General features: G+C 44.7%; 1 protein-coding gene across 4 annotated transcripts; it reads right to left on the minus strand.

The window, feature by feature from the left end:
- Window positions 1-26: 26 nt before the first annotated feature.
- TRIM13 (tripartite motif containing 13) lies at window positions 27-26346 on the minus strand. 4 transcript variants are annotated; one of them, XM_038761980.1, is made up of 3 exons: window positions 26265-26346; window positions 24916-25021; window positions 27-1349 (listed from the first exon to the last, which is right to left on the minus strand). In XM_038761980.1, exon 3 carries the CDS (start codon window positions 1341-1343, stop codon window positions 117-119), a length of 1227 nt encoding a protein of 408 aa, XP_038617908.1. In that variant the 5' UTR covers window positions 1344-1349; window positions 24916-25021; window positions 26265-26346; the 3' UTR covers window positions 27-116. The 4 variants fall into 4 exon arrangements, with proteins under 4 accessions (XP_038617908.1, XP_038617910.1, XP_038617909.1 ...); XM_038761982.1 differs by lacking the exons at window positions 24916-25021; window positions 26265-26346 and adding an exon at window positions 7760-7861; XM_038761981.1 differs by lacking the exons at window positions 24916-25021; window positions 26265-26346 and adding an exon at window positions 6038-6210.
- Between the last annotated feature and the right edge of the window lie 641 nt (window positions 26347-26987).

A 26987-nucleotide genomic window follows, 5' to 3' on the forward strand; every position in this document is an offset into this window, starting at 1 on the left:
AATTCATTCCACTTTCTTTAGCAAGTGGTCCAAAGTCCATTATTCTCAGACCATGAGACAGTTTGGTCAGCTAGTGAAAGAGGACAGCCACAGAGGTGGGGGGCTTACAGTGGACTTTATAATAGCTTATATCTGCACACAAATTCTGCCACACTGTTCAACACCACAAAACTGTAACTCTTACAACTTTCAGTCAGAAGAAAAATCCCTTCTGACACTTGTTCCCAATAAGCCACTGCTCTGTTGGCAATCTCAGTCGATTCAATCAGATAGCACGAGCCAATGCTGGAGATGTAGCCCTTCCAAACGAGAAGATTGTCAAATAATGATCCGTCAGAGGACATGGATGGAGTGAAGAGGAGCAGAAGGCCAAGGAGAGAAAGTGCCACAAAGATCTGCTGGAAGCTCCAGGGAATCTTGCCGATGAAGTTACTTGCTTCTTGGGGCAGGGACAGCTTGTCCACATCTACCAGTTTTATACCCTCCCAGTGGCTGGTATCAAAATTGATCAACATGGGGCTGGCAGGCAAGTTAGAAGATGGCAAAGGAGTCTCTTTAATCACCTTGATCTTCTCCCTAAACTCCTGCATCTGTTGCAGAAAGACGATGGGTTCGGAGACGTCTTTGAAGGCTTCGGCGATGTTGAACGCCATCCTCTGCTCCTGCAGGATGGTGTTCAGTTTGTTGATCTCTGGGTCGTAGGCTTGCATCACTTCCAGCTTCATGGTCTCGAAGTCCGACAGGATCTCATTCTTCTTCTGCTCCAGCGTATACAGCAGCTTCTCAAAGAACTCCTTCACCTTATCTGAGTCCTTCGTCAGGAGCTGCAGGGATTTCCTCTTGCCTGTCTCCAGGCTGTCCAGGCGAGAGAGGGCATCCCCCCGGCGCCAGGTCTCAAAGCCCTGGAACAGCGACTCGAAGGCGTTCCGCTCCTGAGCGTAGGCGTCTTCAATGGAGCAGAAGACGTGCTTAGTGTGTTCCCCCCGGGTGGCGCAGACCCCACAGATGAGCTGCATGTCTGTCAGGCAGAAGATGTTGAGGGGCTGGCCCACGTGGCCCTTACACACGGGCATTTTGGGAGAGACTTTGATCCTGTTGTACTTTTCCACGATTCCCTTGAGTGAGTAGTTAACCTGCAGGCTACTGACTCCGGTCGCCGAGACTTCTTTCCGGCAAGTGGGGCACTTGAAAGGGGCCGGGCGCCACAACATGTTGCGCACGTTGCCATCCAAGATGCCCTCCAGGCATTTTTTACAGAAGTTGTGTGAGCAGGGCAAGACCCGGGGATCATCAAACAAGCTGCAGCAGATGGGGCAGGTGAGGTCTTCCTCGAGCAGCTCCATCACATCCTGTCAGGGACAGAGGGAAAAAGACAAGTGTTATTCCTCCAGAGTTTTCTCGAGAGCCTTAGGGGATCGTCAGCAAGACCACGAGGATCTTCACATAAAAATCCACTGACTACGCTTATTTGGAGGGGGATTTCAAAGTTCAAACTTTTTACTGGATAATGTTTACTCTGAAAGCTGTTTTACTTCCACTTCTTTCCCCAACAGTGGCACTGACCAGAAGGAGGGGGAGTTGGAGGGCGGGAAGGAGGGACTCACCCAGAGGTAAGAGAAGAGCGATGGAAGGAGGAAATAGAAAAGTCGAGCAGAAATCCTTGTCAGGCCATAATCTGGAGAATACTGTGAAGTTTGCCCTCATACCCACCAACAAAAAATCAGCAGAACAAACAGGCCGTTTCTGTGAGCAATGCTCATCAGAGTCTGGCCAGAGACCACCTGCTGGAGGGTTTCCCTAACCAAGAGGACCTCATCGGTCACCTTGGCAGAGCCTGGGAGCAGGGCCAGACTTTAGTCAGTGGAGGACAACAAGAGGTGACATTCAAGGGGTTCCTTGACTCAGAGAGCTGGCCATTCGGTGGCAAGAACAAAACTACTCAGAGCAGAAAGTAACCATCTGCTGTTAATACATGGCATTGCCTTGCCCGTGTCTGACCTGATTATCTTTTGTCTACCCCAGCACTTAGTATAGGGTTTGGCACATTGTGCACAGTCACAGAGTGACAAAACTAGCTATTGACCACAGTCCACTTTTTCCATTTCACCCTCCATCACTGCCACATTTTTTTACCCCCTTACGATCTAAACAGGTTTGGGGACAGAGAAAAAGCCAAGACCAAGCACCCCTTTTCTTCCCCCCAGACCTGCCTGAAAATGGAATCTAGCAGATTCACTTTGTATGGGCCAGCCTTTCTAGCTTTCTTTACACTTGTACTGAGCAAGCCTCTCTCACTCAGGGTCTCAAAACACTTCACCCACAATGGATAAGTATGAGTGAGCATCACAACATAGGGAAACTAAAGTTCTGAGATTATTTCTTTCTGCTAGACTGATTTCCAAGAGACCCTGTTGAAGGTTTAAAAGTGACACCGATTAATTGCTCAAAATTACTTCTTCCAGGTATGAGTGTAATTCCAGCAATCACACCTTGAAGGTAAATTAGTCATGAAACTGAGGCCAAGTGTGACCAGCACTTCACCATTCATTCATTCGATCATATTTATTGAGCACTACTGTGTGCAGAGCACTGTACTAAGCGCTTGGAAAGTACAATTCGGCAACAGATAGGCAGTCCCTACCCAACAACAGGCTCACAGTCTAGAAGGGGGAGACAGACAACAAAACAAGTAGACAGGTGTCAATATCAAAATAGATAAATAGAATTATAAAAACACATCATTAATAAAATAGTGTAATAAATATGTACAAATATACACAAGTGCTGTGGGGAGGGGAAGTGGGTAGGGCAGGACAGAGTGGGAGCGATGGGGAGGAGGAGGAGCAGAAGAAAAGAGGGGAGGGCTCAGTCTGGGAAGGCCTCCTGGAGGAGGTGAGCTCTCAGTAGGGCTTTGAAAGGAGGAAGAGACACCCCCCCACACACACACACACACCCAAACTGGAAGTTTTAAGCACTATCTTAGATTCAGTCTTCAAGGTTGGCATGTAAAAAGCTAAAATTGCCAAAACAAACTAGCAGAAGCCCATCAGTGCACTATGAATGCAATAACTGGTATGTTTAGGAAGTAGAGATCACTGGCTAAGAATCTAGTCACGGCAAAACTTCAAGCAATAAATCTAGCTGCTCTTTGAGCTCGAAGATTACACCAATGATGGTTAAATTCACCTATTCATTCATTCATTCATTCAATTGTATTTATTGAGCGCTTACTGTGTGCAGAGCACTGTACTAAGCACTTGGGAAGTACAAGTTGGCAACATGTAAAGATGGTCCCTACCCAAAATCAGGTTCACAGCCTAGAAGGGGGAGACAGTATGGATGTGAGTGTGACAAAGAGCAAGGGCTCAGGCTCAGCTGCACACACAAAGGCTGTCCCTTGTGCTGTCTTAAGGGCTGCAATGCCCAGAGCAATATTAGGAAGTGAGTATTCTTTTCCTCTTTCCCTCCTTGGGCCATTTCACAAAAGCATAATTTTTGCAACCTATTCTTTTCTTTCTTCTCCCCTCCTGTCTCCTCTGTTTCTTGACCTTCCTGTCTTCCTTCTGTGTCTTCTCTTCTCCTTCCTTGGTGTCACTTGATGGCAAATATTAGAAACATTATCCTGGAGACCTGGTAAATGATGCTTCACGTTAAGTCAACGGGAAGCTGTACTGTTCAAAAGACGTTAGCTCCTCCCCGAGTTGTAACTTCTGCTCTGAGATAAGCTGGGGACTCTTCGCACAAAATAAAATACAAATTCTAAAAGATCAAGGCTGGGACCCAAATGGAAGCCTTAATCTTTTAGATTAGTGCTTGCCCCACATTCCTTATTCTCCAATGTTACTCTTGAGTTTCTACTTTTGTTTCCTTCAGCTTACTGTTTCAGCACAAGGAGAAATGACTTTTCAACAAAAGTTTTCAGGAACTGAGTTCCGTGGTCTCTACTTATTTCCCATCCCCACTCCCAAAAGTGTTAAGATGAAATGGACTATTTTCCCTCCATTCCTCAGCCACACCACCTCCTTCCCTCCACAAAAGCCATTATATTCTGATTCAAGATACTGCTGCTTCTTTAATCACAGGTTGGGGCATATTAGAGCAGCTTTCATCTTCTTGACCTGCTTAAAAAGCCTCAAGACCTTGTGCCGATTTCAATTTTTTTTTTTTTTAGAAAAAGCTCTACAGGAGTTTAGTACCAATTATTCAAGGAGATCAAGTTCAGTTTATCTAAACGGCCCTGACAGGATTTTGTTCAGCCAGCATTAGTGTCTAGTTCAGTGAGTGCTATGAGCAATAAAAAGGGAATATTTATTGGAGACTAATTGGGCCTGCATCCTGTAATAAATCAAGAGTGGGCATGAGTACAGAAGCAAACGTACCATATAAGACCCTTAAAAACGTGAAGGGTTTTATTTTAGCAACAGAATTGCCCACGCTTCATCGAAGTCAGGGAGAATCGTGGAAGGCACAGGAACACACACACTCTCCCTCTCTCCCCTTCACCCCCACCTACCCCCATTTCAGTGGAGTGGAAACTACTCCACCTTTCCCTATGGCTATGGAGGCGAGACTGTTGGGGGTGACTCCATTAGCTTTTTGGGCTGCTCACTCCACCAAGGGGGCAAGAACTCCAAGCAGTAGCTCTGTCACCTGTCCCTGACCTTAGCAAAGGAGGACACTCCACTTTATGCCGATCTCTGGCTTCAAGTGGCAAAGGGGCTCCTGCCAAACTCCAATCCCTTTTCTTAGATATCTCTCTGGCCCTGGGTATGTCTGCATATGCCCTCACCACCCTAAGGGTGTGGGTGTCTGCACGATTCCTTTCCTGCCTTGGGCTTTGGTATGTATGTGTGTCCTTAGGTCCCCCTACCAAACCTGGGGAGTCTGTCTGAATGCATGATCCCTCCCTTGTCCCAGCCTGTTTGTCTAAGTGTCCAGGTATCCAGGTTGTCTACATTTTTTCCCAGTTCCTCTCCTGCACTGAGAAGCAGGGTGACCTAGTGTATAGAATCCGGACCTGGGTATCAGAAGGGCCTGGGCTCTAATCCCAGTTCTACCACGTGTCTGCTGTGTGACCTTGGGTAAATCATTTAACTTCTCTGTGCCTCAGCTATCTCATGTGTAAAATAGGGATTAAGGCTTTGAGCCCTATGCAGGACAAGAACTGTGTCCAACCTGATTAGCTTGTATCTACCCCCAGTGCCTGACAAATAGTAAGGACTTAGTTACCATAAAAAAGCACACTGTTGCAGGTAGCTCCATTTTCATTTCTTACCTAATTGGCCACTACTGATTCTCTTCTTGCTTGGCTCCATAAAGCCCTCCCTGCCTTGCCACAGGGAGTCCAACAAGAAGAAGATCTGAAGAGGCAAGGACAGATAAGAATACACCACCCTTGGCCATTATGGCCACTGTGACTTGAGGGAATCTTGCAAGGGTCCCAGCTGGGCATCATTTCACGCCCTTTCCACCCTGGTCATTCACATTTCTTTTTCTCTCTGTTTCCCTCTCTCACACACACACACACACAGAAAGGCACACTGTACTAAATAACAGCATATTCACATTCTTAAGTCTTTTCAATTTTAGCATCAGTCCAGAATGAGGTGGTAAATATGGAAACACATCTTTCTACCAGACCACCCAAAATGGCAGATCCTATAAAACATTTTCTTAAGGTACCCAGAGCATAACCAAAACAATTTCTCCCTTGTGTACAAAGAATCTGTAAAGGTAGTCTCGCCCCCTCAGCTCACCTCTGGACCTGGGGAGTGGCTGTTTATCCTCCGGGGTCGCTGGGCGACTGGTGGGCACAGGGAAAGTGCCATGCTTTTCTATCTGTGATGGTCTTGCAAATTTAGGTTGCTTTTTGCAGACTCTCCTCTGGTCCTTTCCTGAGATGGGGTTTTCCGTGCAATTCGGCTAACTGTTAACTTTTCATTTACCAAAAATCCATTCTTGCACTTGCCCAGGTTTTGCTGGCACCCAGAGAAAACAGCCTATATAAATCACTGCTCCCCCAAGACAAGTCTATTACCTCACTAGTGCACAGGGCTGGGATCCAATCCTGGAGCTGGAAAGATTTCCAATCAGTTTTTGGGAGTAGAACTGGACCCTTGGTTTTCTGCAACCCAACTTCTATGGTCGACGAAAGGTAAGGGATGGGGAAGAGACCAGAGAAAGCACTGGTATATTTCCGCAGAAAACGCCGTCGGCCCTAACGCTACCAAGTCTCCTCTTGAAGCCAGCCCAGGCAGCGAACTCCTGCCCACAAGCACAACGGCCTAGCTCAGCAAATGAGCGGATTAAAAGTCCTCCGGAGAGATGAACTCCTAAAGTCAAAACGCTAAGCTGCCAATGGACCGTCCCTGCTCTTCTGTTCCCTGCTCTTCTGTTCCCGGCAACAAATGCATCTCCAGATCTGCCCGTAGAGGATGGGGAGCGGGCCTGAAGGCAGGCCCGAACCTAGGATGGAGGAAGGAATAAGCCGTTAAAGAGGAAGGTGTGGCCGGGGGCGGCGGGGGGGGAGAAACAATCAATCAATCAATCGTATTTATTGAGCGCTTACTGTGTGCAGAGCACTGTACTAGTTGCTTGGGAAGAACAAGTTGGCAACATATGGAGACAGTCCCTACCCAACAATCAATCACCTGTGAGCCCACTGTTGGGTAGGGACTGTCTCTATATGTTGCCAACTTGTACTTCCCAAGCTCTTAGTACAGTGCTCTGCACACAGTAAGCTTTCAATAAATACGATTGATTGATTGAGCGCTTACTGTGTGCACAGCACTGTACTAAGCGCTCGGGAAGTACAAGTTGGCAACCTATGGAGACAGTCCCTACCCAACAGTGGGCTCACAGTCTAAAAGGGGGAGACAGAGAACAAAACCAAACACACTAACAAAATAAAATAAATAGAATAGATACGTACAAGCAAAACAAGTAAAACATTTACAAGCTCCGTTCACCAGATTTCCCCTCCGCCCTCCCGGCGGCAGCAAGAACAGGGGCAGCAGGTTTGCCTCTCAGATTGAATCGGCCCCGATGAGCCGGCCGGTTGGTCCGGTTTAAACGGGAACGATCCAGCTTTTAGACTGTGAGCCCACTGTTGGGTAGGGACCGCCTCTATATACTTGTACTTCCCAAGCGCTTAGTACAGTGCTCTGCACACAGTAAGCGCTCAATAAATACGATTGATTGATTGAGGATACTGGAAAGGGATTGCAAGCCCGGTTTCTCTGGACCTTCCCTCCCCAATCAATCAATCAATCAATCAATCGCATTTATTGAGCGCTTACTATGTGCAGAGCACTGTACTAAGCGCTTGGGAAGTACAAACTGGCAACACATAGAGACAGTCCCTACCCGACAGTGGGCTCACAGTCTAAAAGGGGGAGACAGAGAACAAAACCAAACATACCAAAAAAATAAAATAAATAGGATAGAAATGTACAAGTAAAATAAATAGAGTAATAAATATGTACAACCATATATACAGGTGCTGTGGGGAAGGGAAGGAGGTAAGATGGGGGGATGGAGAAGGGGAGAGGAAGGAAGGGGCTCAATCTGGGAAGGCCTCCTGGAGGAGGTGAGCTCTCAGCAGGGTCTCCCCACCCCACCCCCGGCCCCCTGCTCTTCCCCTCTCGGGGGGCGGCGGGCAGGGAGAGGGGCTCGCTCGGTGGGGAGGGGAGGGCAGGCCCCCCACCCCCGCCGGGCCCCCCGGCCTCCCGCCCCCCGTCCTCTCGTAGTTGGCGCAGACCTTGAGCCGACCGGGCCTCGGGGGACGGCGATGGGCGCCGGCCAGGCCTTCCCGCCGCAGACACGGCCAGGGCCGCACAAAATGGTCTCGCACAACCGGGCCCTGCCTCGTCTATCCGTCGGTCCGTCCCGCAGGCCTCGGCAGCAGGGCCTCCTCTTTGTCTGCCGCCCACCAAGCCCCTCCTCCCGTCCCGCCCCGTCCCCCCGCTCTCCCCTCCCCTCCCCGGCCGGCTCCGGGGGTCAGAGGTCAATCAATCCTATTTATCGAGCGCTTACTGTGTGCGGAACACTGTACTAAGCGCTTGGGAAGCCCAAGTCGGCAACCCATAGAGACAGCTCCTACCCAACAGCGGGCTCACAGTCTAGAAGGGGGAGACAGAGAACAAAACCGAACGTACTAACAAAATAAAATGAATGGAATAGATATGTGCAAGTAGAGTAATAAATATGTACAAACATATATACAGGTGCTGTGGGGAAGGGAAGGAGGTAAGACGGGGTTTTGTTCTCTGTCTCCCCCTTTTAGACTGTGAGCCCACTGTTGGGTAGGGACTGTCTCTATGTGTTGCCAATTTGTACTTCCCAAGCGCTTAGTACAGTGCTCTGCACGTAGTAAGCGCTCAATAAATATGATTGATGATGATGAGAGGAAGGAGGGGGCTCAGTCTGGGAAGGCCTCCTGGAGGAGGTGAGCTCTCAGTAGGGCCAGCAGGCCCCACACACCGAGGCCCAGCGCTTTGCGCAGCCTTACTGCTCAGTCCGGACCGAGGATCGATTGGCTGCCTTAGGTGGAATACTGCCGGGGGTTGTTTTTAATCTCATTTTAAGCAAAATCCACCCCTCGGCTTCCCTTGCATTGGCGTTTCGGGACAAGTAGAGCGGCTCGTTGGGGCGGGGGTGGCGGCCCCCGGGGTGGGAGGAGGGGGAGGACGAGGGGATGGAGAGAGATGATGGAAGAGATGGTTTGAGAGGATGATGGAGATTGGGCCAGGCCTGGTCAGGCTGCCCACAGCTCCCTTATGGGAGGACTCGGAAACCTGGTTCAGAACCGAAGCTCCTGCTGACATTAAAGAAGCAGCGTGGGTCAGTGGAAAGAGCCTGGGCTTTGGAGTCAGAGGTCAGGGGTTCAAATCCCGGCTCTGCCAATTGTCAGCTGTGTGACTTTGGGCGAGTCACTTCACTTTTCTGGGCCTCAGTTACCTCATCTGGAAAATGGGGATTAAGACTGTGAGCCCCCCGTGGGACAACCTGATCACCTTGTAAGCTCCCCAGCGCTTAGAACAATGCTTTGCACATAGTAAGCGCTTAATAAATGCCATTATTATTATTATTATTATTCACATAAAACACCAAAAAGGTGAGGTCAGGCCTCACTGTTATTATTAATAATAATGACAATAATGGCATTTGTTAAGGACTTACTATGTGTCAAGCACTGTTGGACGCACTGGGGTAGATACAAGGTCATCAGGTTGTCCCACGTGGGGCTCCCAGTCAATCCCCATTTTACAGATGAGGAAACTGAGGCACAGAGAAGTCAAGTGGCCTGCCCAGGGTCACACAGCAGACTAGTGGCAGAGGCAGGATTAGAACCCAGGTCCTTCTGACTCCCAAAGCCCTTGCTTTTGCCACTAAGCTACACTGCTTCTCATTAAGAGTCATCTAACCTGGGACTAACCTGAAAAGCAGTTGGCTTTACTCAAGCTCATTTTTATTGAGCTTTATTTACTCTCCTGCCCTGCTTTTGTCTATCCCACATGTGAGGCTATACCCTGGCAAGGGCTCTGCATACCCCATCCTCAGCATTACTTTGTTCAAGGGCTTCAATTATGTTAAATTAACAAATGAATTATGTCAAATTAACACCAGTAAAACAAAGATAAAATTTGTGTACACAAGTAAATATAGCTCAGGCAAATCATACTTAAAGTAATAATTCAATACCATGCAGAGGATTGCAGTAGGCACTTGGGAGAATACAACAGAGGTGAAAGACAGTCCCTACACTTGAGAAATTTATAATCTAGGGTTGGAGGTAAGGAGACATAAATTGTGTGTATGTATGTATATATTTGTCTGCAGGGGTATATACATGAATATGTAATATATATAGATATATATATAGATATTATATATACTGTACTCAATTCAGTGAGAGGAGGAAAATTATAGCTGCAATTAGTAACAGAAAAAGTAGGAATGAATAGAACCCTCTAATCCTGGGTCTGCCACTTTTCAGCTGTGTGACTTTGGGAAAGTCACTTAACTTCTCTGTGCCTCAGTTACCTCATCTGTAAAATGGGGATTAAGTCTGTGAGCCCCAAGTGAGACAATCTGATTAGCTTGTATCTACCCCAGCTCTTAGAACAGTGCTTGGCACATAGTAAGCTCTTAACAGAGACCATCAAAAAATAATAATAATACAGTGAATTCCAGGCACTGAAAAAACTTGAGTGTTAAGGATGGTTTTGTAGTGACATGACTGGGCAAGTAAACATCATTTGGGCAACGCTTACTAAAGATAATTTTTCAGAAGAGCTGTGAAGAACTCATCAGCAGCCACAGCTCCAGGTCTTCCATTTTATTCCACTTCAACGCCCTGGGCTGCAGGCCTGGCATCTCCTTTGGTAGCAAGCTACCTTTTATTCCTGGCTACTTCCTTGCTACCACCGCCTCGAAAGCCCACTTGCCACTAGAATGGTGGGGGTGAGAAGGGCAGTCTTGTTAGGAATTTCTTTTAACTTTTTACACTGAGTAGGAAGGTTAGTTTAGGATGAGCAAAAAGTACGAGCTGGGGTGTAGTAGTAGTAGGAGGAGGGGGAGCAGTATTAGTAGTAGTACTAATAGTAATAGTTCTCATTAAGTGCTGTGTGCAGAACACTGTACTAAATCCTGGGGAAGAATACGCAAGTATGCCAGCCTCAAGGAGGCCCACAGTCTAGGCAGTAAAGAGAGTTGATCTCCGAGGAGAGCTCTCCTGGTGGGAAGACCTGAAGTCTTCTGTTTGATATGGAAGGAAATGGGTAGCATTAGAAGTTTTAAGGATCAGAGTTGTGTGCTCTGAATGATGTTTTAGGAAGATAATTTGGACAGCAAAATATAGGATTAAATGAATACAGGAAAGGTCAAATAAAGGGAGATCAATGAGGAGGCTGATGCAAGAAGTCTGGTTTGAAGACAAGTTTGAAGAGGAGAAGACAAGGAGAAGACAAGTTTGACAAGGAGAAGACAAGTTCGAATCAGGGTGGTGGACTTAAACACGGCAGGGAAGGGAAGGGGCAGACAGAGGAAAATTTAGAGGAGACTAAATGTGGGAGGTAAGAAAAAGAGGTAACCAAGGTGATTCGAACATTGCAAGCTTTAGGGATGGGGGAGGTGGTTTGTTCTTGATTATAATTGGAAAATTAGGAGGAAAAATAAGGAATTTTGCCATACTGAGTTTGAAGTACTGGCAAAGACAACAGGAAATGCAAAACTGTAAAGCGGGTGAGAGAACAGGCCTAATGAAGTAGATTTAGAAGTTAACCACATAGAGAGGGTAATTGATGCCATGTGAGTGAATGAGCTCCAAAAGAATACACCCAGTCCTCCTATAATATGAAGGTTAAGCTCTTGCAAAGTCCCATGTTAAGGAAAAATCACACTTAAACACTTGTATACACTTAAGCCCTACTGAAGCATACTTTAACCAAACGTTTGTGTCATTGACTGAATGTTCCCTAATTTTTCAATAACATTCTAGCCAAAACGTGTAGTGAAAGCATGTACCATGAGATGACGGAACTGAATGTAAACTGAAAACATTAAGGGACCCAGATCAGAACCTCATCAGGCAGCCACAGTTACGGGGTGAGAAACACAAGCAGAATGAGAAAGAAGACTGAGAAGAAGCGGTCAGAGAGGTAGGACAAGAACCAGGTGACAAGTGAATTAAGGTGGGAGAGCATTTCTAAAAGGGGAGTGGCCAACTTTTGAAAACAGTCGATCAATTAATCAATCATTTATTGAGCACTTACTGTGAGCAGAGCACTGTACTAAACACTTAGACAGCTAAAAGCACAGTGATTGCTACTTCTGTAATCTAATCCTCTGTTGATACTGGTAGATTCAGATTTTGACTTGTAAACCCTGGATGCCAACTTTTCAATTTGCTCACGGAAGGTGGAAAATTGACAGGGGAGCGCTTGTTAATTAGTAGTAGAAAGGATGCCAGTGATGGGAAGGCAAAGAGAAGAGGAAGAGGAGGAAAGAGATGGTAAAGAGGAAGGAGAGGGAAAGGGGGGGCAGTTTTGCAATGACTAATAACATTTTTTAGAATGTCTTACTGTATTCTGAAAATTATATTTCAGGACCTCAATAAAATAACTGAGAGGAACAAACCCCTGGGACTAACTCCAGGAACTGCTGGAAACTTCCAACTGATTCTGTGGAGTTTAAAAAATTTAGTCAAGGTCCCATAGCCTGAAGGTCATTAAGAAGTGATACATTCAAAAACGCTGATTAGTGGCTAAGAGTTTTCTATCATTGTTGATTCTCAATGTTTCTTCTTCTGTGTTCACCATTCAATGCTGGCTTATCTTTGACCTTGAAAAATCTTCTCAGAGAGAACAAACTTTTACAAGTTAATCAAGTAATCATTTGGAACCACTTTAGAAGCTTTTCATTGTCACCTGAATTTTTTTTAATTGAATAGGAAAAAAAAAGTTTCTTGGTCTTATCTTTTTGTCTTAGATTGCAAACTCATTTATCAGTAAACAGTCAATCGTATTTATTGAGCACTTAGCTGTGCGCAAAGTACCATAGGAAGCGCTTGGGAGAATACAATGTAATAGAGTTGGTAGACCTGTTCCTGCCCACATGGATCTTAGAGTCTAGAGGGGGAACAGACATTAAAACAAATGATGGCTATGTATATAATTGCTTTGGGGTCGAGGGTATGGTGAATAAAAGCTACAAATTCAAGTGTGAGGGTGATGCAGAAAGGAGAAGGGAGTAGAAGAAATGAAAGCTTAGTCAGGAAGGCCTCTTGGAGGAGATGTGACTTTTAAGACAGACTCCCCTGACAGTCCGGGGTATTCTAAAACACAATCTCTCAGGGAGAAAAAAAAAATCCTGTCTACCCAACTTCCACCTGATGCTTTTTAGTTGGGCCCCTTAGATGGAATTGGAACAATAAAATTATTACTTTACATTAAAACTTCTCTAATTAAACTAAAGGGAGGGTTTGGGGGAAGATCTAAATTCATGAAAAGTCCAAATTTCATGTTTTTTCTTGAACGAAGTTTTCTTCCTTTCAAGTACCTCATGTGTTACAGAGATATAAGTGGATACTAGAAAAATAAATGCTTTCTTGCCTTGGTCACAGAGTCCATTAAGAACCTTACCCTTCACTATAATATTCTGGGTCTACTTAACTAGCTAAGTGTCCCCTTCTTTCCTATAGGTCAATCTCCAAGTGCTAGGGCTTCAAGGGAAGTGGAGCAGGGAATGAAAACAGCAGCAATCCTGGCTAAAGAGGGAAGATAGGATGTGAGACCTCTTCCTCCAGCACCAGTTTAATTTTACACCTCTCACCTCCAACCAGTTTCAAGCCACAGGCTCTCTCCCCAGATTCCAAGCAGGAATCTGCCCCCCCCCCCCCATTTTTTTTTCTTAGCCACCGGAAGGATGGAGGTTTTATAGTTGGTAGCTTATCAGTTGTCCTTTCTTCACACCATTGATGGACAGGAGGAAGTGAGAAAACAAACAAATCCTAAATTTCTGAAGCCCAAGGAAGGCAGCCCAAGAAGATAAAATACAGGCAAGCTTCTGGCTCAAGTCCTAAGGATATAAGCAGCCCCAGGAAGGGGTGGGTGTGGGGGGTGAAATTTTGGCCATTAGCTGAAGTCAAGCTGCTGGCTCCTTAACTGGCAATTGGGGAGGGGTAGTTAGAGATGGAAAGGTCGTCAGAGTCCAGAGATTGAATTTGGGAAGAGAAAAGGCTGGACCCTGGAAGGGAGAAGGAGTGAAGCCTCAGCTCTATAAATTCCTTCGCTTCCAACATCCCTTTCCCTCAGCACTGTTCATGGATGGTGGGAAGATGAGAGTTTTTTCTCACCGCTAATCAAACTAAACTGCTTTCTGTTTGAATGATCATGAATTCTGAATGAGTCGGGGCCAAACTAATGAGCTTTTACTGAAGTAGCAAATCTCTGCAGCATTAACGAATTGGATAGTACTAACATTTCTGTTACCTTTGCCTAGAGCACATACAAAGAAGAGATAAGACCAGTGATGCAATTTTCCCAGAAGATTTAGTCACTGGTGCCAAAATTAGGTCATTAATACCTAAAACTCTTTTACAACTCCCACTTCTCCCCAGTTCCTAGCAAAACCCTCCACCATCCTTCTCTTTCCCACTCCCCTGAACCCTTCATAGCCCTGGTAATGGACCCATGGCACTGGCATCATTAAATGTATAAATATATACTGAGCACCTACAACTCCCATAATGCTGAAATGGGTGCTTGGGGTCATATGGACAAAAATTCACAAGAAGAGTAACCATATGCTCTCACAAATACCTGAGGCTAGTGTATTTAAGCAGGGGTTGGGGAATAGATTCAGGTGTTTGCAAGGGGCTTTAATCCTCTAGTCTGTAAATTCATTATAGGCAGGGTGCGTGTCTACCAACTCTGTTGTACTTTACTCTCCCAAGCACTTAGTACAGTGGTTTGACCACAGTAAATGTTCAGTAATTACCACTGATTGATGGATTGATTAATGAAATTCCACAGCCTTGCGGCCGGTGCCCAAGAGCATCAGGCCCCACACTGGTGTCAGAAGAAATGGGTGGTCCCAGGCACATGGTGTTGGTCAAAGGGTGACTGCTACAATGTAGGTTTTCCAATATCACAGGGACCCTCAAGGTCGGAATCAATCAATCAATCGTATTTATTGAGCGCTTACTATGTGCAGAGCACTGTACTAAGCGCTTGGGAAGTACAAATTGGCATCACATAGAGACAGTCCCTACCCAACAGTGGGCTCACAGTCTAAAAGGGGGAGACAGAGAACAGAACCAAACATACCAACAAAATAAAATAAGTAGGATAGAATGCCCAACTTGGAATGCCCAAGTTATTGGAAGACTGACTAGATTCCAAGTTGTCAGAGGACTTGGGACGCCAGGGGGGCTCACCCTAGCTAGGTCAGCACAGGCAATACGATCACCACGCTCACCTGGCATCCAGACACATTTGTAGACTCATTGTGCTGAAGGCCACAAAGCCTCCCCACACGTGGCTAAATGGGAGGGAATTAAGTCTCTTCGAAAACCTTCCAAGTTTCCATTCTGTATTTACTGACTCGGGACTCGTTAATAATATTTATTAAGTGCCCACTTTTCATTATTGATACCACTGCAAACATTACTAGAACAAGCACGGCATTTGGCACTGAATGTCAATATATAGTATTTACTCACACCGCTGCCCCACTTTGGCATGATTTTGAACTATTAAAACAGGGGTGGGACTAGTTTACAGGTCATTTAAGAATTAAGTCTAGCAAGAAGAGGAGGAGAAAAGCAGAAAAAAAGGAGGGGAAAAGGAAGGTAAGCGGAGACTGCATTTCTCACTTCTGTGGCACTCTCCCAGAACTGCATACAGCAGTCACTCAATGAATTAACTCCCCCAACCCCTAATGTGTCGTCAGTCCTTCTCTTTCCCTTTAAGCTCTTTCTCCTCCTTCCCCTGATGTGCACAGCGATCACTGCTTACAATTATGTGGGACAACAAAAATAACCTGTTTCCTCCTCAAAAATCAAATTGGGTGACTGTGTAGTAGAGAAACAGTTCTGAGTAAATATGGAAATTATACCATTTAGATTCTGAGATAGCAAATGATGCCATTTCTAAAGTTTTTTTCTTGACTCCGCTGGGATCAAGCCACACATCATGGAAATGGCACATGGAACTTGAGGGATTACATTGCTGCTGGTTCTGTGGGGAAAGCTTTAGAGCAAGAGTTGTGTTTACTTCTCCTCCTGGATATAGTGAAGTAAGAGTTAAGATACCTGAAGTGTAGGATCCTCGACTGAAGACTGTCCACCTCAACCCTAGGAACAGCCAGCTATTGGTATGTACACTTTAATCCAATTTTAATGTCAATATCAAGAAATCATATTTAAACAAGTCCCTGAGTTGAAAAATGATCTTTCTTGTTTTTCTTTGGAACGATGTTTATACAGATTCTCTGGAGTTTCCTCCTCCCACAATTAAAAGGGGATGGAATTCTAGTTCTGGGGGGTTGCATAAGACATCAGAGGCATAAACACATTCAATTCACCACGGGAAACCATATACCTAATCTTACTGTGATCTGCAAAATAGGGGAGAATCAAGTTACCCTGCTATTCAGGGTTTACCTTTTATACAGATAACCAAAACCTTTGAATTTTAACCATACTAATGAGTTGCATAGCCTGCCATACCAGGCAAGTCAAATGAACTGTCATTCAGAAGATCTACATTAAAAGATGTGGTTTCTTGAGATTTCTGAAAATAAGAAAATACTGCTATTTAGGAAGTAAAGACAGGCTTTCATCTTAAATTATTTTAGCAATAGCTGTGGGAAGTACGGAAATCCCTAGCCAAGGGGTCTTAATACAATTGGCCAAATTTTTATTATTCCATTCCACAGCAATATTTCCAAGGGGGGAAAAAGACCCATCCACACTCTTAAGTAACTCTGATGAATTAACCTCATATACTCAGGATTTTCTTTGTTCTAAACATTTCGAATCATTCTCAAAATGGTCCAACGGTTGAATTCATTCTTGGAATTCTCATTACCCCACCTCATTTGCTGCTAATTTTTTTTAAGACGCTGGTTACCCCGTTCCTAGGGAAGCTCTTCAAGTGGGAAATATTTAATCAGACAGCCAGCAGGAGCTGACAGCTTGCCTGGAAAACTGTGACACAAAAGACCAGCAAACCTGGGTCAGAGAAGATGACAGAAGAGCTAGAGAATTATTGTAGACATAAACCCCATCCAGGTAATTAAGGATGAGTCTCTTTTGAGGATCTGGTGGGTTCGCAACTGTGATGTGCTGCAGTCCTTAGTTTGCTTGAATCTGGGCCTGTCCCACAAGGTGACCATTTCCCATTAGAAATGTTTCCTTCAGCCTCTGATATAGGGACATGAAACTAATGGAGATTTCCAAGTTAACAGCAGAGGAAAGTTGGGCTCTTATCGTCTGATGCAATAGTGGCATCTACTGGCCATTAGTGTTCGGAAGTGGTTTCCTAAGGGGGCCTCACTCCCTCTTGGCCAGAAACTAGCTGAAAACTTTGCTTTTTCCTCCACCATCATCATCATCAATCGCATTTATTGAGCGCTTACTATGTGCAGAGCACTGTACTAAGCGCTTGGGAAGTACAAATTGGCAACATATAGAGACAGCCCCTACCCAACAGTGGGCTCACAGTCTACTGCCCAGGTCCCCAAATCTTTATTCTCGACCCAGGGTTTGAAAGGCAGAAAGAATCAATCAATCAATCAATCAATCAATCGTATTTATTGAGCGCTTACTATGTGCAGAGCACTGTACTAAGCGCTTGGGAAGTACAAATTGGCAACATATAGAGACAGTCCCTACCCAACAGTGGGCTCACAGTCTAAAAGGGGGAGACGGAGAACAAAACCAAACATACTAACAAAATAAAATAAATAGGATAGATATGTACAAGTAAAATAAATAAATAAATAAATAAATAAATAAATACAGTAATAAATATGTACAAACATATATACATATATACAGGTGCTGTGGGGAAGGGAAGGAGGTAAGATGGAGGGGATGGAGAGGGAGACAAGGGGGAGAGGAAGGCAGGGGCTCAGTCTGGGAAGGCCTCCTGGAGGAGGTGAGCTCTCAGAAAGAAGGAACCGAGAGACCAGAAAATCAAGTTTTAACTGTATAAAGCAGCAGCCTACCTATAATTTACTTTAACATCTGTCTCCCCCATTAGATTGTAAGCTCCTTGAGGGTCTTGATCGTGTCTACCACCTCAATTTATTGTACTCTTTCAAGTCCTCAGTACAGTGCTCTGCACACAGTAAGCAGTTGCTTGACTGACTGAAATGAGGGAGGGTAACTTGCCCTAGCATCTCCATGGCTTCACCAAACAGTAATTGTTTTGGCAGGATTCCAATCAGAACAGCAGTCATAGTTACCCCTACCCAGAGGAAACACAAACAGTACATGTTCCAAATTGGTCACAGCAGGAGCTAGGAAGCACAAGAGCAAAAGAAACGGGGGCTGGAACCCCTTTCCAGGGGATTAGAAGAGAATCTGGAAGTTTCATCTGTGTATTTTTACATTAAATAGATGTTACATTAAATGCAAAATAAACATAGTCACCAATTTTGAGTTGAAAGCTGACATTTTTGTGAGGAATGCAGCACTACAAATTCATTATTTCTATTCAATTTGCAAATTAGCGTTTCTCAATCTAAACTAGAATCCTCCCTTCAAATTCTGAAAAAAAAAATCTGATATCCTCATATCCTGGACACTAGTCCGGTAAAATATACTTTTAGAGGGATCACTTAGACAAACACTTAATTGGCAGTCTTCATTGTTTCCCTTGAAGATGTGGGCCCTGGTTTGAATGCTACAATGAAGTATAGCCCTACATGCAGAGATCATTTCCATATTATGAGAGGTACTGTGTGCCAAGGAAGTTTAATTTCATGGCTCTAATCCTGACAGTGTCTTTGTAGCAACCTGACTATAATGCAGCCAATTAGGAAATGTAAAGTAAACTCGAGGAAAAGTGTCTGTGAATATAAATCTTTAAATAGACAAATGTATAAACATTGTGAAAGTTGGTAGTAGTAATTTTTAGATGAACATATTTGAATATCAGAAACACAGAACTCAAGCCACTAAACAAATAGACAAATCTGGAATAACGAGTAATGAGAAGAGAACCAGGAACTAACCCTTTTTACAACTAACCGCTCTGTCACATTAGCTTGGATAAAAGAAATATTGACATGGTTTTTGTTCATACTCAATGGATAGCGATTTTAATTTAGAAATGATTAAATGTTTAATTCTTGCTGTCCAAATTTGTAAGTTCGGGGGCTGCACTGGTTGATTTCAGCCAGGGGAGCTCATCCATTCTAGCCCTGACCTCTCACCTGACCTGTAACCCTAAATCTCCTTATGCCTCCAGGAAATCCAAGAGGCAGTTTCCCACTTGATGATAATAATAATGGCATTTATTAAGCGCTTACTATGTGCAAAGCACTGTTCTAAGCACTGGATATCCTGCCAGAGCTTAATAAATGTCCTGCTGGCACTCAATCATTCCTACTACTACTAGTACTATTACTACTAGTTGTACTACTACTACTACTAATGCCCTCCCTCCTCAAACTCAGACAATTACTCTCCCCACCTTCAAAGCCTTAGTGAAGACATATCTCCTCCAAGAGGCCTTCCCAGACTAAGCCTCACTTTTCCTCATCTTCCCCTCCCTTCTGTGTCGCCCTGACTTGCTCCCTTTGTTCTCCCCCAACCCAGCCCCACAGCATTTATGTACATATCTGTAATTTTATTTATTTGTATTGATGTCTGTCTCCCCACCTCTAGTCTGTGAGCTTGCTGTAGGCAGGGAATGTCACTGTTTATTGTTGTACTGTACTTTCCCAAGCACTTACAGTGCTCTGCATATAGTAAGTGCTCAATAAATACAATTAAATGAATGAATGAAACCAATGTACAATTTAGGCACAAGGACAGAGAAACAGACATAGAGACAGAGATGGAGACAAAGTCCCTAGCCTTGTCCCTTGTCCTATGAGGCTTTCTTTCATGTTTCTAAAGATTAGGAGAATTAACTTCTGTAATTTTATGTCTCTTTCACTTGAAAGAGACATAAAATGAATTTATGCCTCTTCTCCTTAGATGGTCATTAAACAAAATACAACACAGAAGATATGCAGGCCAACTGGAGAAGATCCAGTCATTCCCAAATGGTCTTCTCAAGAGCATATAGCACAGTCCATTCGGCCTGACTGCTGCCCTCAGCGAAAGGGCGCATACACACTGTTCTTTCTTAGTAGCCAACCGCTGTGGTTGCAACAATAAATCACACGGGCTATGATTTATTTTTACAGTGTTGTAATTGTATAGTGGGGGTGAGTTCAATAGATAAAATATGCAAAATTGAAGGTGGGGAAAAGCATTTTCTTTTCTGGGAAAATAATAACATAAACCCTCTGTGCATGTTATAGTAATTTTATGAACCACACAGGCATAATCAGTGACAGAATAGAAAGGCCATTCTCTGATACTGTCACTCATTAAAAATAAGATTTTATATATTTTTCTTTCCATTTTATATTTTAGAGGAGACAGCAGCCTTAATAGTTTCATTCAACATCCTATGGCTCATATTAAAGCACAGGAGAATGTTGCCTAAAGTGGATTTAGCCAGTATGCTTTTAACCAAGCATGGCTGATCCTTACCTGCTCTCTTGAAAACAAGGGAGTTCCCTCAATAAGTCTTGATTCCAAATGCCCACTGACTCACTCCCCCAGGACCTGAGTTCTTCTTCCTAAATTCCTCCTTCCAAGGGAAGCTAGCTTTTACACTGAAGCAGAAAGTTTTTTTATCTTGCTCTTATACAGTTACAATTTAGAATTCTGAACTTCATTTCATTAACTGAGAACTGTTTACTGAAAGGAAGAGTAAAAAAAGCAGAAGACACAGCAGAAGTGTGTGTTGGGGGGGAGGGGGCGGGAGGTCGGAGAGAGCAATTTAATTCCTGTATCCCAAAGTCAGAGAAAGTTACAGGCAAGCAGAGACACCCTCAAGGTAAGGCTAAATTCAGCTCTAGCCTTCAGATAACTTTTTAAAATTATGAAAACATCTGAGGCCCCAGGAACTCTATAATTTATTTACTGTGTGTTTACCTAATATATTTTATTGTACTTTCCTAAGCATTTAGTACCACACTCACCCATTAATAGGGTGTTGGGAGAAGAAAAGTTAGAGGAGTAGCGGGAAAAGCTAGGGATAGTAGATGATACATTCTTAAACATTAGGATCACTGTCAAGGAGGATAAATGTTTTACGGTTCCTCCTGGCATCCCATTGCCACAGTTGCTGATAGACTACTAGGCTGATTAAACAAGAAATCCCAAAGAGTATGCTGGTTAAGCAAAGAATGGGGAAAAACTTGCTCTTCAGGAACTTTTTATCCCATATATTAGCACTTTCTTCCACACAAGATGAGGGCTGTTCCTGCACTCTTGGAAATAGTAGAGAAAGCTTGTTAACAATTTGATAGGTTCTCTGTATGGATGTAGAGAACGTGCACCACACACAGCCCACTCACAACAATGATGGGTCATGGTAGGTGGAATTTAGGATTGGCCAGACAGGCTGGTGCTGAGGGGGTTGCAGAGGATGAAGAAGCGTGAGTGAGAGGAAGCCATGCTGAGGCTGTTTCATTTGGCAGCGGAATCAGGGGGAAGAAGAAGGACCATAAGTAAGAGGAGGAACTGACAGAGGCAATTGGGAGCTTGCTACTTGACCAGCAGTAGTGTCACCTATTATGCTATGTAGTCTGACCCAGGGCCCTTTTATTAATATGAATAATCAAGAATTGTCAATTCAGTATGTACAGAGCTTCTGGCAAATCATCAGTTATCCACTTGGACTTATTTACCTAATTTTTGCTATCATCAGTTTCCCCCTCCTTTATTTCAATATGTACACTTTGCTCTAAAATCCATTACCTCACTCCTAACTCTTCTTGTTTATTCTTATCTTCACAAACCCTTTTTCTGTCTTATCCTTCTGTTTCCAACACCATTCTCCTCTTTCATGCTTCCTATTTCCCCAGTTATTAAAACAATATTCTTTTACTTTCAAAAACTGAAAGTAGACAGTGAACTTTTAAATTCAATCGTCCTGAGCAAAAAGTGGCCATTTTTCCAGGTAGTTGCTAAATGGCAATAACAGAGTAGACTAGTAAAAGAGAAAAACTATTTAAGATTGAAACCATGCTTGCCATAGGGCCTTAGAAAGCTTTCAGTTTGAAGGAGTCTTAATTTTGACTTTGCTCAAAGAATAAGAAATGTGGTTCTGATTATTCTCAGGAACAAATTTAGCATAATAACTGATCAGTGAATTTCCAAGAAAGATTCCATTTTTGCATGACCCAATGTAATGTTGTAAAATGTTCATCAACATGAAGTTGGTCTTCTGCCAAAGATGGAATTTTCATTCCATCAATTGCTATCCCGCAATTGAGAGGATACTGAGAATGACGGTAAAATCTGAAACACATGCTGTTCATTATAGTCCTATCATTTATTGGATTTCTGGCATATGTCACTGAAGCAGACAGGCCTATTTTTTAAGTAGTCATTCACTGTTATTGCATTCGACTTAGTGGAGCAATGTTGTAACAAGATAACAAAAACTCTTTAGTTTTAGTCTGTTTGCTAGGAGAAATCTATGACAGACGGTCAAGATTTATTTTTGAAAAGTACAAAGATAAGCAAATTCCTTTGATAATATTAATGAAGGGGTCAGAGATTCTTAGGTACCAGGAACAAAAGACTTATGAGATCACTTATCATTCCATACATGTTGACTGTATAAGTGAGTCTATTTTGTTGAGTTTACACTTTGTTCTTACCTTTCCTAACTTGAGGCGTGAGTCAACAGACTGTTTTAAAATCTGCTGTGTGTTCCTGTAAGTAAAACCCTTAAATACTGAATTTAAATTGGTCATTAGTGTTTGATAACTGATATTATTTCACATACTTGGAGTTGGAACATATTGAATATAACATGCAAAGCACCCAAAATAAAATGCAAGTCCCAATATTGGACAAAGCGGCCTGTCTTTTTGGAGAACTCCTCCATGAGTTGCAAAGTCAAATCTCTTCATTTAGATTTCTAAAAAAGGCTAGTAAAAACAGCTTCAAAAATAACATTCAGGTCTTCTAGAGCATGTGTTTGATTGTGTGATCTGTGCAGAATGCTACTAGGGAATCAAGGGAACAGTCAGATTGGCTAGAAGATTAGTTTTTTGCTTACCTGCTGCTGCTACCTCATGCATAGGAAGCTTTTTTAAAAAAATGGCATTTGTAAAACACTTACTATGTGCCAGGCACTTTACTAAACATTGGGGCACATACAAGGTTGTCAGGTTAGATCCAGTCCCTGTCCCACATGGGGCTAATAGTCTTAATCCCCATTGACAGATCAGGTAACTGAGGCACAGAAACGGTAAATGACTTGCCCAAGCTCACAGAGCAGATAGGTGGTGGAGTTGGGACTAGAACCCGTAGGCAGAAATCCCACAGGCAGATAGTGTCAGAAGAAACAGTTGTGGCCATGAGGTCAGTTACACAGTGCTGCTGCTAAGCTTCCCTGTCTCCCACTAAGTCTTACTGAATCAGGCCTTTTGTGTTTCTGCAGTTTTTAAAATGAAGTATATAATGCATCACCATCATCTGTGCTATCAATTGAGAGCTTACTGTGTGCAGATCACTGTACTATGCACTTGGAAGAGTATAATACAACAGAGTTGATAGAACACAGGAAATAACTTACAGATTCCAAGTATAGAACACACAATACATAATACAGGAATTTATATTTCAAAATGTCAAGCACAGAGGTATCTTAAAACCATCTACCCCTAATGCCTACTGAGCACGGATTCCATAACATGATTTTCCCACAAAATAACATTCTTCAGGAGTACCACTATGGCGTTATAAAATTTGCGTGTGTGTATATTTTAGCAAAAATGGAACCAATATCACAGATTTCCATATGAAAGACCATTGGAAAGGCTCTCCTAAGGTGACCATATTTTTCAGAGCTCAAAATGAGATATGGAGTGGGTGAAACCTTCCCCCATCATGGGCAGGGAAGTGAGAAGAGTGGGGAGGCTGCAGCATTAGCTGCCTCCCTCTTCACTCTGGCTTGTCGCCCCACAACGAGAGCTCCCGTGCCTCCCTTACTGTAATTGCTGCTGGGGCTTTAGACGGGTCCCCCCGCTAATCACATTGTGATGGTGTGACATCCAACAAAAATAATAGTGGCATGTGTTCAGTAGCTTACTAATGAGTCCAAGCACTGTGCTAACCTCTGGGGTGGATCGAGGGTAATGAGATAGGTCACAATCCCTGTCCCTCCCTCACAAGGCTCACGGCCTAGAGAGAGGACATGATCACATTTGACTCTGCTCCCTCCAATCCTAACTGTGGAATTTGTTAAGCCCTCACTATGTGCCAAACACTGTGCAGGATGAGGGGGTGTGTAGGACGCAATCCCAAGCACTTACAACGAACTAAGCACTGTGCTTACCCGTCCTAGATGCGGGATAATGAGATAGGTCACAATCCCTGTCCCTCCCACATGAGTCTCACAGCCTAAGGAGGACTCCATCACATTTGACTCTGCTCCCGCTAATCGCAACTGTGGAATTTAAGCCCTCACTATGTGCCAAACACTGCACAAGATACTGAGATAGCTGAGGCACAATCCCAAGCACTGAGTACGGTGTTCTGCACATAGCAGGTGCTCAAGAAATACTCTTGATGCTGAAGTTCCTTATGGGCAGAGAACGTGTCCGCTAATTCTGCTGTACTGTACTCTCCTATGCGCTTAATACAATACTCTGTACACAATAAATGCAACTGCTTGATCCTTATACCCCACGGATCTCATAGTCCAAGGGTAATTCTTTTTCCTTGGTGTTTTTCATTGTTAGTGATTATTACTGGACCCGTTAGACCTCCACAAAGAGTTTTGTGAAGTAGGAAGAAAGAAGCCATGACAGATAATAATAATAATGGCATTTGTTAAGCGCTTACTATGTGCAAAGCACTGTTCTAAGCGCTGGGGAGGATACAAGGTGATCAGGTTGTCCCACTTGGGGCTCACGGTCTTAATCCCCATTTTGCAGATGAGGTAACTGGGGCCTACAGAAGTTAAGTGACTTGTCCAAAGTCACACAGCTGACAATTGGCAGAGTTGGGATTTGAACCCATGACCTCTGACTCCAAAGCTCTTTCCAATGAGCCACAATGCTTCTGTAGGCAGGGATGATTCCCGTGCAGCCCCCAGTTCTGACCTGTGTCCCCAGGCCGGTCCTTGGGCAGCGTCCGGGCCTCCGGCGGCCTTGGCAGCCTTGGCAGCTCTGCCGTCCAGGCCCAAGGAGGGACAGGCGACTTCTCCCACTGCGTTTTCGAGGCCGGTCGTGGGGGGAGAATGAAATGGAGAAAAGAGAGGCTGGTGAACGACGAGGAGCTACAGCAATGAGGTCCCGACGACACAGGCAGGCACAATTGGTCCGGACTGAGGGGGCGAGGGGTCGTTAAATTGCTGGGAAATAATAATAATAATGGTATTTGTTAAGCGCTTACTAGTCATTCATTCAATCGTACTTATTGAGCGCTTACTGTGTGCAGAGCACTGTACAATGCGCTTGGGAAGTACAAGTTGGCAACATATAGAGACGGTCCCTACCCAACAGTGGGCTCACAGTCTAGAAGGGGGAGACAGAGACCAAAACATATTAACTGAATAAAATAAATAGAATAAATATGTACACGTAAAATAAATGGAGTAATAAATACGTACAAACATATATACAGGTGCTGTGGGGAAGGGAAGGAGGTAAGGCGCGGGGATGGAGAGGAAGGAGAGGGCTATGTGCTAAGCACTGGAAATGGCGGGGAGGGTCTCTTCCAGCAGATCCGAGGCGGGGGGAGGGGGCCGTCCTGGACCGCGTTTAAATCAGGGCCCGTCAATCAATCAATCAATCAATCGTACTTATTGAGCAATTACTGTGTGCAGAGCACTGTACTAAGCGCTTGGGAAGTCCAAGTCGGCAACATATAGAGACAGTCCCTACCCAACAGTGGGCTCACAGTCTAAAAGGGGGAGACAGAGAACAAAACCAAACATAATAACAAAATAAAATAGAATAGATACGTACAAGTAAAATAAATAAATAAATAGAGTAATAAATATGTACAAACATATATACATATATACAGGTGCTGTGGGGAAGGGAAGGAGGTAAGATGGGGGGATGGAGAGGGGGACGAGGGGGAGAGGAATCAATCCATCGTATTTATTGAGCGCTTACTATGTGCAAAGCACTGTACTAAGCGCTTGGGAAGTCCAAGTTGGCAACGTATAGAGACAGTCCCTACCCAACAGTGGGCTCACAGTCTAAAAGGGGGAGGCAGAGAACAAAACCAAACATACTAACAAAATAAAATAAATAGAATAGATATGTACAAGTAAAATAAATAGAGTAATAAATATGTACAACCATATATACATATATACCGGTGCTGTGGGGAAGGGAAGGAGGTAAGATGGGGGGATGGGGCTGAGTGTGGGAAGGCCTCCTGGAGGAGGTGAGCTCTCAGTAGGGCCTTGAAGGGAGGAAGAGAGGACACACATACACACCCCTCGAGGTTGCTGCGAAGCGGCCAGGCGGTTTTAGAAAACACAACAGCTCGAGCGAAAGCAGGGCTTCTGCCCGAGCCGCTACCCCGCCGTCGAGCGGGGGGGACCGAGCACTGGCTTCGTAACAATTCCCTGTTCCCTCCCTCCCTCCCTTCTCCCTCCCACCTCCCTTCCTCCTCCCACCTCCCTTCCTCCTCCCTGCTCCTTTCCTCCTCCCTCCCTTCCTCCTCCCACCTCCCTTCCTCCTCCCTGCTCCTTCCCTCCTCCCTCCCTTCCTCCTCCCACCTCCCTCCCTCCTCCCTCCCTCCTCCCTCCTCCTTCCCTCCTCCCTCCCTTCTCCCTCCCACCTCCCTTCCTCCTCCCTGCTCCTTCCCTCCTCCCTCCCTTCCTCCTCCCACCTCCCTCCCTCCCTCCTCCTTCCCTCCTCCCTCCCTTCTCCCTCCCACCTCCCTTCCTCCTCCCACCTCCCTTCCTCCTCCCTGCTCCTTCCCTCCTCCCTCCCTTCCTCCTCCCTCCTCCCTCCCTTCCCCCTCCCACCTCCCTCCCTCCTCCCTGCTCCTTCCCTCCTCCCTCCCTTCTCCCTACTCCCTCCCACCTCTCTTCCTCCGCCCTCCTCCCTGCTCCTTCCCTCCTCCCACCCTTCTTCCTCCCTCCCTCCTCCCTGCTCCTTCCCTCCTCCCTCCCTGCTCCCTCCCACCTCCCTTCTTCCTCCCTCCCTCCTCC

Source organism: Tachyglossus aculeatus, chromosome 20, assembly GCF_015852505.1.
Source record: "Tachyglossus aculeatus isolate mTacAcu1 chromosome 20, mTacAcu1.pri, whole genome shotgun sequence".
Taxonomy (NCBI): Eukaryota; Metazoa; Chordata; class Mammalia; order Monotremata; family Tachyglossidae; genus Tachyglossus; species Tachyglossus aculeatus.